This window comes from Scyliorhinus torazame, chromosome 9 (genome assembly GCF_047496885.1).
Source record: "Scyliorhinus torazame isolate Kashiwa2021f chromosome 9, sScyTor2.1, whole genome shotgun sequence".
NCBI lineage: Eukaryota > Metazoa > Chordata > Chondrichthyes > Carcharhiniformes > Scyliorhinidae > Scyliorhinus > Scyliorhinus torazame.
In genome coordinates this window covers 75260215-75272721 of record NC_092715.1, presented here as the reverse complement: position 1 = coordinate 75272721, position 12507 = coordinate 75260215, and the positions used below count along the sequence as shown (strand labels likewise).

The 12507-nt window shown below is 44.7% G+C and overlaps 1 protein-coding gene across 2 annotated transcripts in view; it reads left to right on the top strand.

The window, feature by feature from the left end:
- The window catches only part of gtf2h2 (general transcription factor IIH, polypeptide 2), an 86398-nt gene that overhangs the window by 70935 nt on the left and 2956 nt on the right, over positions 1-12507 (top strand). Inside the window, exons 11-15 of one of the 2 annotated variants that reach the window (XM_072516157.1) lie at positions 4656-4763; positions 5698-5761; positions 8237-8340; positions 9959-10061; positions 11627-11666. In XM_072516157.1, the coding sequence (XP_072372258.1) occupies positions 4656-4763; positions 5698-5761; positions 8237-8340; positions 9959-10061; positions 11627-11666 (419 nt within the window). The remainder of the gene's footprint in view (positions 1-4655; positions 4764-5697; positions 5762-8236; positions 8341-9958; positions 10062-11626; positions 11667-12507) is intronic. The other variant, XM_072516158.1, reaches the window with a different exon arrangement.

Below are 12507 nucleotides of genomic sequence, written 5' to 3'. Positions count from 1 at the left end.
GACAGGTTCAAGGGGCTGAATGGTCTCCTGTTCCTATATTGAAATCCTTCAAAATCACTCTGATCACAGGGCAGCACGGAGGCGCAGTGGGTTAGTCCTGTTGCCTCACGGTGCCGAGGTCCCAGGTTCGATCCCGGCTCTGGGTCACTGTCCGTGTGGAGTTTGCATGTTCTCCCCATGTTTGCATGGGTTTCGCCCCCACAACCCAAAGATGGGCAGGGCAGGTGGATTGGCCACGCTAAATTGCCCCTTAATTGGAAAAAAAATGAATTGGGTACACTAAATTTATAACAAAATAACAAAAAAAAATTTAAATCACTACGATCGCCCCCTGAATTACTAACCAATTTGTCCCAATAGCTATGTTGTACAACACCTTCGTCATATGAATCTTCCTTGTCTTTATCACCAGCATCATCATATGGGGAGGCGGTGGCATAGTGGTATTGTCACTGGACGAGTAAACCAGAAACCCAGAGTAATGCTCTGGGGACCCGGGTTCGCATCCCACCACTGCAGATGGTGAAATTTGGATTCAATTAAAAATCTGGAATTAAAAGTCTAATGACCATGAAAACATTGTCAATTGACGTAAAACCCTATCTGGTTCACTAATATCTTTTAGGGAAGGAAATCTGCCATGTTTACTTGGTCTGGCCTATATGTGACTCCAGACTCACAGCAATGTGGTTGACTCTTAACTGCCCCCTCAAGGGCAATTAGGGATGGTTAATAAATGCTGGCCTAGCCAGCGACACCCATGCCCCTTGATGAACGAATAATAAAAAAACAATTGGTAGTACTGGTAAGAGGTGACTATACACGTGAGAACACCACCCACCAGGTACGCGGTACATACTCGTGCAACTCGGCCAACGTTGTCTACCTCATACGCTGCAGGAAAGGATGTCCCGAAGCGTGGTACATTGGCGAGACCATGCAGATGCTGCGACAACGAATGAACGGACATCGTGCGACAATCACCAGGCAGGAATGTTCCCTTCCAGTCGGGGAACACTTCAGCAGTCAAGGGCATTCAGCCTCTGATCTCTGGGTAAGCGTTCTCCAAGGCGGCCTTCAGGACGTGCGACATCGCAGAATCGCCGAGCAGAAACTTATAGCCAAGTTCTGCACACATGAGTGCGGCCTCAACCGGGACCTGGGATTCATGTCGCATTACATTCATCCCCCACCATCTGGCCTGCAAAATCCTACCAACTGTCCTGACTTGACACAATTCACACCTCTTTAACCTGGGGTTACCCCATCTCTGGATCTGTAAAGATTTAATCACCTGCTGATGCTCGTATTCCAAGCATTGTCTGGCAACTTTGAATCTGGCGATATATATGTTTCTGGAACATACCTCTTCATTCACCTGAGGAAGGAGCAGTGCTCCGAAAGCTAGTGTTTGAAACAAACCTGTTGGACTTTGACCTGGTGTTGTAAGACTTCTTTCTGTGCTCACCCCAGTCAACGCCGGCATCTCCAGATCAGGGAAATGGGATAGCGTGGTAAAATGGCATTAAGGTAGATCAGCCATGATCTAGTTGAATTGTGGAGCAGGCTGGAGGGGCTCAATGACCTACTCTTGCTCTTATGTTCCCATGTACGTTCGGTATAATCATTCCAAAAGTAATCGTCCTTGGTACCATCGAGTACATTCGATATTCTTAGAGTTTGTTTTTTTGATAATATTGGGATCAAGTTCGTTTCACGCACCTATGACCCATTGACATAATGTTGCCAGTGAGGGTGCTGGGATATTTCCACCCTTGGTGAATGTTTTTCACCTTCAAGCATGCAATTGTTCCACATCTTTTGGATACTGTCCTTGAGAGTTTTATTTATACATGCGTCCAAGCGATAAACAACACTTATAAAACTGCTGGGAAAAAGTGCATGTTGGTTGACCTTCTTTGTTGAAAAGATGAGACTGGAACAAGTCCCAAACAAGCTCTTTTATTTTTTGGGCAGTCTTCTGGTCTCAAATTCCACAATACTTTGATCCATTTCTTGAAACTTCCTTTAACTATCCAGCCTTTCTTGAGAACATGGGCGATAACACATTTCTCAAGCTACGTGCTTCAATATCATAATCAGCTTTATTTTTGTGCTGTCCATTATACAAAAGTGAACTCCACCTTCCTATGATCTTCTTTATAAGGATGTTTTTTCCCATCAATCTTGGTAATGGTCTTCGTTCTTTGCATGTCAAAGTTTATTGGTGCAATGCAAGCCAATCAATATGCATTCTTATCTCACTCAGTTGGGTGACAAAATGATGGAATTTGTTCCTTTTATCAGAAGTCCCCACCTTAATGCACCACGCCTGAGGCACGGTGACGCTCAGGTTAAATTACCACCAGTCAGCTCTCGTAGGGGAGAGCAACCTATGATCCTCTGGGAGTGTGGCAAGATTTACATTTATATTTTAGTTGGCAGATTCTGCAAATGTTTTGTTTTCTGAAAGAGTACGAAATCATACTTTTTCATGAACCTTTTGCACCACATGACACTGAATTCTGGATGCCATCTTTCTTTGCTTCTTGGAGGGTGATGAGTTGGATGGCTCTAGTGATAATATTTCCTTATGTTGATGCTTGTTAACCCATTGTGCTACTTTTCTTCACTTATAGAATCATAGAATTTACAGTGCAGAAGGAGGCTGTTCGGCCCATCGAGTCTTGCTCAGTCTTCCTCTGCTGGCACATTTATTCTTCAGCATCTTTCCTAGTTTATTTGATATTTTTCTCCGTCTCTAATTATTTTGTCGGAAACAGTAAGCTCCTTGCTGCACAATCATTAGGCAATCACTTGGCGAATACTATAACTTTCATTTTAAGTTGAGCTGCATGCTTGATGTTCTTTCTTGAGGCATTGTGATAGATCATGTGGGAAAATAGGGCTGAGTTAGCACAACTTCGTCAAGGGGAGGTCATGCTTGACAAATCTGTTAGAATTCTTTGAGGAGGTAACGAAGTTAGACAATGGAGAGCCAGTGAACGTGATCTATTTGGATTTCCAGAAGGCCTTTGACAAGGTGCCCTACAAGAGACTGCTAAACACGATAAGAGCCCGTGGTGTTAGGGGCAAGGTACTGGCCTGGATAGAGGATTAGCTGACTAGTAGAAGGCAGAAAGTGGGGATAAAGGGGTCCTTTTTAGGATGGCAGCCGGTGACTAGTGGTATTCTGCAGGGCTCGGTGTTGGGATCACAACTATTCACGTACTACATTAACGATCTTGAAGAAGGAACTGGGGACATTGTTGCTAAGTTTGCAGATGATGCAAAGATATGTAGAGGGACAGGTAGTGTTGAGGGAGCAGGGAGGCTGCAGAGGACTTGGGCAGGCTAGGAGAGTGGGCAAAGAAGTGGCAGATGGAATACAATGTGGAAAAGTGTGAGGTTATGCACTTTGATAGGAAGAATTGAGGATGAAACCATTTTCTAAATGGGGAAAGGCTTCAGGAATCTGAAGCACAAGGGGACTTGGGAGTCCTGGTTCAGGATTCTCTTAAGAATAACATGTAGGTTCAATTGGCAGTTACGAAGGCAAGTGCAATGTTGGCATTCGTTTTGGGCTAGAATACAAGAGCAGGGATGCACCTCTATGGCTGTATAAGGCTCTGGCCAGACTCCACTTGGAATATTGTGAGCAATTCTGGGCCACGGAGAGCATCCAGAGGAGGTTCACAAGAATAATCCCTGGAATGAAGAGCTTGTCATACGAGGAGCAGTTGGGTCTGTACACTATGGAATTTAGAAGGATGAAGGAGGGTCTCATTGAAACTTACAGAATACTGAGCGGCCTAGATAAAGTGGACATGGCGAAGATGTTTCCACTTGTAGGAGAGTCTGGAACCTGAGGGCACAGCCTCAGACTCGAGGAATGATCCTTTAAAACTGAAATTTCACCGGCCAGAGTGTGGTGAACCTGTGGACCTCGTTGCCGCAGCGTAACCCATTGCCGGAGGACGATGTGGAGGCTAAATCACTGACTGTCTTTAAGACATAGATAGATAGGTTCTTGATTAATAATGGGATCAGGGATTACGGGGAGAAGGCAGGAGAATGGTGATTAGAAATATATCAGTCATGATCGAATGGCAGAGTAGACTCGATGGGCTGAATGGCCTAATTCTGCTCCTATATCTTGTCGATTGGCTGGGAGATTGCCGGTAGAACTGGTAGAGCGAAAAATCTGAAGGTTCCTGTGTGTACCTTTTGAATTAATGAATCATGGTAATTGCTGGTAAGTTATACTCACAATGGAATTTGATTCCTGAAAAGCTAGGGTCGACTTTTATACACAATTGATTTTTAGACTAGTATTTACGGTGTCAAACTCAAAATACAGCAGCATGCAGTTCCATGCGTACAGCGTAAATGTTCGGTCATGGTTTTACTCTTGCAACAGCTATGTCACTCTGGATAATGCCAGGCAGGTGAGGAAATCTTGTGAATCTTTTGCTGGCAGATTGTCCGTGGCAGTGATTAAAAACATTTTTTTTAAATCACTGAAGCGGGTCAGCTGTTCTTTTGGTAACACTTAGTGGTTTAAAGAAACCAAGAAAAACAGATTAGAAATGAAATAATCTAATCCAGATAACTTCCTAAATGTGTGATTATTTTTTCATGTATTCCCTTTATAGGTACATACCATGTTATTTTAGATGAGAGCCATTTTAGAGAGCTGCTTAATTATCATGTGAGTCCTCCACCTGCCAACTCCAATTCAGAGTGTTCTCTCATTCGTATGGGTAAGTATATTCTTATTAATTTTCTTTTTTACATGAAACTCTTTTATGTTGTGTCTATCCCATTTAGCATGGTTGTAGTGCCACACAACATGATGGAGGGTATCCTCAATGTGAAGATGGGACTTGTCTCCACAAGGACTGTGCGGTGGTCACTTCTACCAATACTGTCTTGGATAGATGCATCTGCAGCAGGCAGATTGGCAAGGATTAGGTCAAGTATGTTTTTCCCCCTTGTTGGTTCCCTTACCACCTGCTTCAGTCCCAGTCTAGCAGCTATGATCTTTAGGATCCAGCCAGCTCGGTCTCTGGTGGGACTACTGAGCCACTCTTGGTGATGGACATTGAAGTCCCCCACACAGAGCATATTCTGCACCCTTGCCACCCTCAATGCTTCCTCCAAGTGGTGTTCAACATGGAGGAGTACTGATTCATCATCTGATGGTGGCCGGTACATGGTAATCGGCACGAGGTTTCTTTGCCCATGTTTAACCTGAAGCCCTTGAGATTTCATGGGGTCCAGAGTCGATGTTGAGGACTCCCAGGGCAACTTTCTCCCGACTGTACCACTGTGCCGTCACCTCTGCTGGGTCCGTCCTGCCAGTGAGACAGGACATACCCAGGAATGGTGATAGTGGTGTCTGGGACATTGTCGGTAAGGTATGGTTCTGTGAGTATGACCATGTCAAGCTGTTGCTTAACTAGTCTATGGGCCCAGTGGTTCCTCACCTCTGCAGCGTCCGCCAAGCCCCCACATTGGTGGCCGCTCTGTTCTCGGCCAACCCAGTCACCTCCAGGGCCCGTTCCTCAAACGAGGTAAGGATTCTTATGTCCCGCACTCCACCGCCAGGCAGGTTTCTTGATAGATGTATTTAGTTTTGCGAATGGAATGTTTTTGATAGCATAATGGAAGTACTCATTTTCTTTCTGTTGTAAGGTTTCCCCCAGCATACAATGGTATCCTTATCAGATCAGGATGCAAAACCGTGTTTCAGCATGGCGTAAGTATGATAAATGATGGGCAGCAGTATGGAACATTATATGAATTTATATTTAATGCAAACTGAGTCTGGTAGTTAGCTCACCAAAGTGATTCAGAACATTCAAAATGTTGGTATGTTTTAGCACTGAAAAAAGTGAATAATCATTTTTTTAAAATCTTTATTGTCACAGGTAGGCTTACATTAACACTGCAATGAAGTTACTGTGATAAGCCCCTAGTCGCCACATTCTTTTTTTTTTTTTTGTTGCTGTTTTTCTTTTAATAAATTTAGAGTACCCAATCCATTTTTTCCAATTAAGGGGCAATTTAGCAGGGCCAATCCACCTACCCTGCACATCTTTTGGGTTGTGGGGGCAAAACCCACGCAAATACGGGGGGAATGTGCAAACTGCACGGACAGTGGCCCAGAGCCGGGATCGAACCTGGGACCTCAGCGCCATGAGGCAGCAGGGCTAACACACTGTGCCACTGTGCTGCCCCAGTCGTCACATTCTAGCACCTGTTCGGGTACACAGAGGGAGAATTCAGAACATCCAATTCACCGAACAATTTCACGACTTGTGGGAGGAAACCGGAGCACCCGGAGGAAACCCACGCAGACACAAGGAGAACGTGCAGACTCCGCAGACAGTTACCCAAGCCAGGTATCGAACCTGGGACCCTGGCGCTGTGAAGGAACAGTGCTAACCACTGTGCTACCTTGCCACCCTAATGCTGCAGAGTTAACTATACAATGCTGATTTGGGAACTTGAACATTATATTTTGAAGATTTGGTTAGTCGGTTGGCTTAGCCGAATTTACTATATGAGTTATAGTCAGTTTATTAGTTTTTTTTATAGGCATATATTTTGAGTCAATTTCCTCCTGTTTATTAGCAACTTGATTTCTTATTTTACCTCGCAACTCTGCAACTGAGACATTGGACAAACTGCTCTCAAGATGCTGCTTGTAGGGTGGCGCAGTGGTTAGCACTGCTGCCTCACGGCGCTGAGGTCCCGGGTTCAATCCTGGCCCCGGGTCACTGCCCATGTGGCGTTTGCACATTCTCCCCGTGTCTGCATTGGGTCTCACCCCCTCCCAATCAGTTACACCAATCCGAGGGAACCATGGGTTTGAGCCTGGAAGGACGGAGTGAGGTTTCGGGGGTGGGAGGAATGAGGGCTGGCGGAAATAACGGATCTGTTTATCGACGTTCAATTTGTGACCTTGGAGGAGCTGGAGATGAAATATGGGGTCCCTGGGGGGAGGGGTTCAGGTATGTGCAGGGTTTTGTAAAAGAAGGTCTGCCTGACCTTCCTGGTGGCACCTTTCTCCTAGTTGTTGGAGGGGGTGTTGCTGGTTGGGAGCGGCTGGAGGGGGGGGTTGACTCAGCAATCTATGGGAGGATTTTGGAGGAGGTCAGGGCATCTCTGGAGGGTGTCTTAACCAAGTGGGAGAAGTGGTTGGAGCTGGAGGAGGGATTGTGGCATGAAATGAAATGAATGAAAATTGCTTATTGTCACAAGTAGGCTTCAAATGAAGTTACTGTGAAAAGCCCCTAGTCGCCACATTCCGGCGCCTGTTCAGGGAGGCTAGTACGGGAATTGAACCGTGCTGCTGGCCTGCCTTGGTCTGCTTTCAAAGCCAGCGATTTAGCCCTGTGCTAAACAGCCCCTAAACTGGCATGAAGGGCTGTGGAGGGTAAATGCCTCAACCTTGTGTGCAAGGCTGGGACTGGTTCAGTTAAAAGTGGTACATAGGGCACACCTGACAAAGTCAAGTATGAGCTGGTTTTTTGAAGGGGTGGAGGATGTGTGAGCAGTGCGGGAGGGGCCCAGCCAATCATGTGCATATGTTCTGGTCCTGCCCAAAGTTGGAGACGTTTTTGGGGTCATTCTTCAACACTATGTCGACGATCTTGCATGTAGACTCTGAGCCCAATCCCCTGGGGGCTATATTCAGGGTGTCGGACTTGCCGCAGTTGTAGATGGTTGCGGGGGCAGATGTGTTAGCCTTCGCCTCATTGATCGTTCGCAGGTGGGTTGTATTGGGGTGGAGGTCCACTTCTCCACCTTCTGCCTCGGTGTGGCTGGGGCATTTAATGGAGTTCCTGTGTTTGGAAAAGGTGAAATTCGCCTTGAGGGAGATGAGCGAAGGGGTTGCACAAGAGAATGGGGTCTGTTTATATTACATTTTGGAGCGCTAGTTGTCGCCCACGGGTATGGTGGGGGGAGTGGGTCGGTTTGGGCGAAGGGGTTACCCGGGGCGATTTCAGTTGTAAATGCTGTGCTGTGTGATTGTTAAAATGTTAAAACTTGAATTAAAATATTTTCAAAGAAAGATTGCGAATTGAGCAGAGTGGAATATCAAACTATTAGTCCTTGTCCTGTACTGGTACTGGCATGTTTCCTTTGAGGTCTAAACATTTCACAACTTTATGCTGTAAACTGAGTATAATTGTCCTATTAAATTAGCTAATTAATGTGTTTTCAGACATTTAGATAGCAGCAGTGGGCCAGTCTTATCACTTGGTGGATATTATTGTCCCCAGTGCAGAGCTAAATATGCTGAACTGCCTGTGGAATGCAAAGTGTGCGGTGAGTACTTACACTTACAAACTTAAAGACATGGTTGAAAAGATCAGTTTATGGAGATGTTTGAAGGCAAGAGATAAATAGCAAGATAAAGGGGATTGGGAGAGAGTTGTGGACAGCAGTCTCTGCTTTCGACTTTCGATTGTGGAGCAGTGGAACAGGAAATGGGAAATAGTCAGTAAGCTTGGGTCAAAGGTGCAGAGAGTTGAGGTGGAACTAAAGCTGGAGTAAATCTCCCAGGGGTCAAGTGGGCAGTTGGAACTTGGCTTTGAGTACGTATGCAGAAACTAATCTCGTACCTGTGGATAATACGGAGATAGTGACATGTAAGTGACAAATAGAAGAACACAAAACGTAGAACTTGGGTTAGGATGAGGTATGGTTTATCTGAGATTATGTATTAATTAACTACACTGGGGTGGTTAAAAATGAAAAAAGTAGTGCCATGTGGTCACTATTGGCAGAGAAGTTGAGATGAGGCAGTGAGCCATGTTCACGAACTATTGTGACTTTAACAAGGTTGATCTTGGTGCTGAGGGTAGGTTGAACACAGGGATCTGAACAAGGAGCACTGAATGAAAAAAACGACAATATGAAGCAGCCCAAGCTATTTTACAAACTAACTGTTTCAGTGTGACATTACTGTTTAACTTTTTTGAATTATGTTTTGAAAAAGTGCATTTTACACGTAATGGGGAAAAAATAGTTTGTATACTATTATTTATTTTTTTAAAAGATATATTTATTAAAGTTTTTCAACAAAACAATTTTTCTCGCTTACAAACAATAACCCCCCCCCCCCCCCCCCCCCCCCCCCCGTAACAAAATAACACAAAATCGCCCTGAGCAAGATATATACATGGTAAGATGATATATTTACATAGCTTTGTACACTGGCTCTCGCTCATTCGTGCCAGTTTCCCCCACCCTCCATGTTATCCCCCGCTCATCCGGCCCCTCAAGCAATCTCTTGTTTCCCCCCCCCCCCCCCCCCACCCCAAGGGTTGCTGCTGCTGCTGACCGACCTTCCTCTAACGTCCACAAGGTAGTCTAGGAACGGTTGCCACCGCCTGTAGGACCCCTGCGCAGACCCCCTTAAGGCAAACTTAATCCTATCCAACTTTATGAACCCAGCCATGTCGTTTGTCCAGGCCTCCACGCTAGGGGGCTTCGCCTCCTTCCACATTAACAAGATCCTTCGCCGGGCTACCAGGGACGCAAAGGCCAGAATGCCGGCCTCTTTCGCCTCCTGCACTCCCGGCTTGTCCACTACTCCAAATATTGCTAGCTTGGCTTGACCCGGACTTTCACCACCTGAGATATTGCTCCCGGCACTCCTCTCCAGAACCCCTCCAGTGCCGGGCATGACCAAAACATGTGGACATGGTTCGCCGGGCTCCCTGAACATCTTCCGCATCTGTCCTCTACCCCAAAGAACCTACTCAACCTCGCCCCCGTCAGGTGCGCTCTGTGAAGCACATTAAATTGTATCAGGCTGAGCCTGGCGTATACTATTATTAATAATAACCTTTCTGTACCCAGTCTTGTGTTGGTTTGTACATAAGTGTACCTCAAGGCAGCACGCTATCCATAACTGGAAGTTGTTTTCCATTTACTGTAGGTCTTACATTAGTGTCTGCACCTCATTTGGCGAGGTCTTACCACCACCTGTTTCCATTAGATGCATTTAGAGAAACTTCCATAGACGAGATTCAGGGGGAAAGGTAGGTAAAGGACTCTGTGCAGTTGAAAAATATCAGAATGTTTTTGTTCAATAGTAACTGGAACGTTGTCTCAATACTGTTTCCCTCTTAAAGTCAGCCCTCATTTATTTGTTTGTTTATTTATTTAGAGTACCCAATTACTTTTTTCCAATTAAGGGGCAATTTAGCGTGGTCAGTTGACCTACCCTGCACATCTTTTGGATTGTGGGGGTGAGGCCCACGCAGACATGGGGAGAATGTGCAAACTCCACACGGACAGTGACGTGATGCCGGGATCTAACCCGGGTCCTCGGCGCGGTGAGGCAGCAGTGCTAACCGCTGCACCGCCGTGCCGCCCTGGTCAGCCCTCATTTAAAAGAGAAAATGTTCTTTACACGTCTTTTATATTACCAGAGCACTAAGGTGTTCGTATGGCACTCTTGATAAATCATCTCAGTATGCTCTCACTTTTGAGTCATAAGGTTGTAGGGTCAAGCCCCATTGGAGATTTGAGATTAATAATAATCTTTATTGTCACAAATAGGCTTACATTAACACAGCAATTAAGTTACTGTGAAAAGCCCCTTGTAGGCTAAGGTGATGTTTCAACATGTTACTGAGGAGATGCTGCATTATCAAAGGTGTTATCTTTCATGAGATGTTAAATTCTGGCTCCTACTTTCTATTGGATGTTCCAGTGGCACTATTCAAAGAAGAGCTAACATTTCTTCCTCAATTAACACATCAAAAATATGTTTGTTCATTTGTTGCTTGTGGGCAAATGGCTGTACACACAAAAGCTATCACATAATACTAACTGCATGTGAAAATTAATCATTGGCTTAAGGCTTATTGGGAAGAGCTGGGGAAATATAAGGCACAATAGACATTAAGTTACTTTTCTTTATGGAGTGCACCAGGCTTATTTTTATACACCACCGTTAGGTCTTTTCTCCTCTAATGGCTGGGAAAGTTTATCAAGTGAGCGACTGACCCAAACATAAAAAGAAGGTTCCAGTTACAATCACTGGTTTTTGCATAGTGAGCACCATAACTAGCCTCAGTAATTGGGTGGAGGAGACAAGCCAAAATTATTGTATTAAGTCATTTGTAGTGACCCCTCCTGTAAGAATTGAGTGTAGATATTGGAAGCAGACCAGAATAAGTTTGGCTATGACATTTTGCATGCTTTAATAGCTCATCAACACTCTCAATTGAGGTTTGCATGTGAGATGTGGCATTTGGGAAAGAAATCTGAAGGTGCTCTAGAACCAGATCTTGGCAAATAAATCAATAAATAACCTTTATTGTCACAAGTAGGCTTACATTAACACTGCAATGAAGTTACTGTGAAAAGCCCCTAGTCGCCACATCCCGGCGCCTGTTCGGATACACAGAGGGAGAATTCAGAATTCTCAGCTGGTATGGGAATTGAACCCGCGCTGCTGGCCTTGGTCTGCATCACAAACCAACTGTCCAGCCCACTGAGCTAAACCAGCAAGGAACCATGACTTCAGGAGAGGAATAGAAGGAAGGAAAATTGCCAGAGAAAGAGTAGGTAATATTTCTGTCCTTTTATTTTGCAGGTATTGTCAAGGTTGCCAGGGGGAGTTGAAAGATCTGAATGTAAGTATTTTTAATTTTTCCAATTAAGGGTCAATTTAGCAGGGCCAATCCACCAAACCTGCACATTTTTGGGTTGTGGCAAATGCTACACGACAGTGCCCCAGGGCCGGGATCGATCACAGGTCCTCAATGCGGTGAGTCAGCAGTGCTAACCACTGTGCCACCGTACCGAATGTAAGTATTAAATATTATTAGTTTCGCAACTTGGAAATGTGGTGGATGAAGTCAGTGTTGCAGCCATATCTAATATTAGAGCTAAAGAAATTGCACTTTCCGTGACACGTGTATATTGTTACACTAATGATCCTAACTTGAATATTATGAAATATGATTGATATACTGGATTACCTAGGTGAATTAGTAGTTTATTTAAAACAAATTCAGCGTAAAATTTAGATGAAAAGAATTCCCAACAATCAAGTAGAAAGTTACATTTCAGGAGATTAGTAAATGCTGCGAATCATTAAGTCGAGTCTGGTACTGACCTTTTAAATCTCATTTTGAATATTAGGATACCAGCTCCCACTTCACTTTGTGACATTATGCTGAAGATTTATTCCCCAAATAAATCATTTGGTTTGTTGTTTTCGAGCTGGTTAATCTATTGGTGTGGTGACTATTGGATGATGGCAAGAGAGAGCTCAGGTGTGATACCCTTGAAAGTTCTGTAGCTTTCTGCCAAACGTGTGGTACTGCCATGATACATTAAGTCAAATGATATATTTTTTAAAATTTGTGCATGGGATCTGGGCATCACTGGCTAGGCCAGCATTTATTTAGGCCATTCCTAATTGCCCTTGAGAATGTGGTGATGTGCTGCCTTCTTGAATTGCTACAGCCC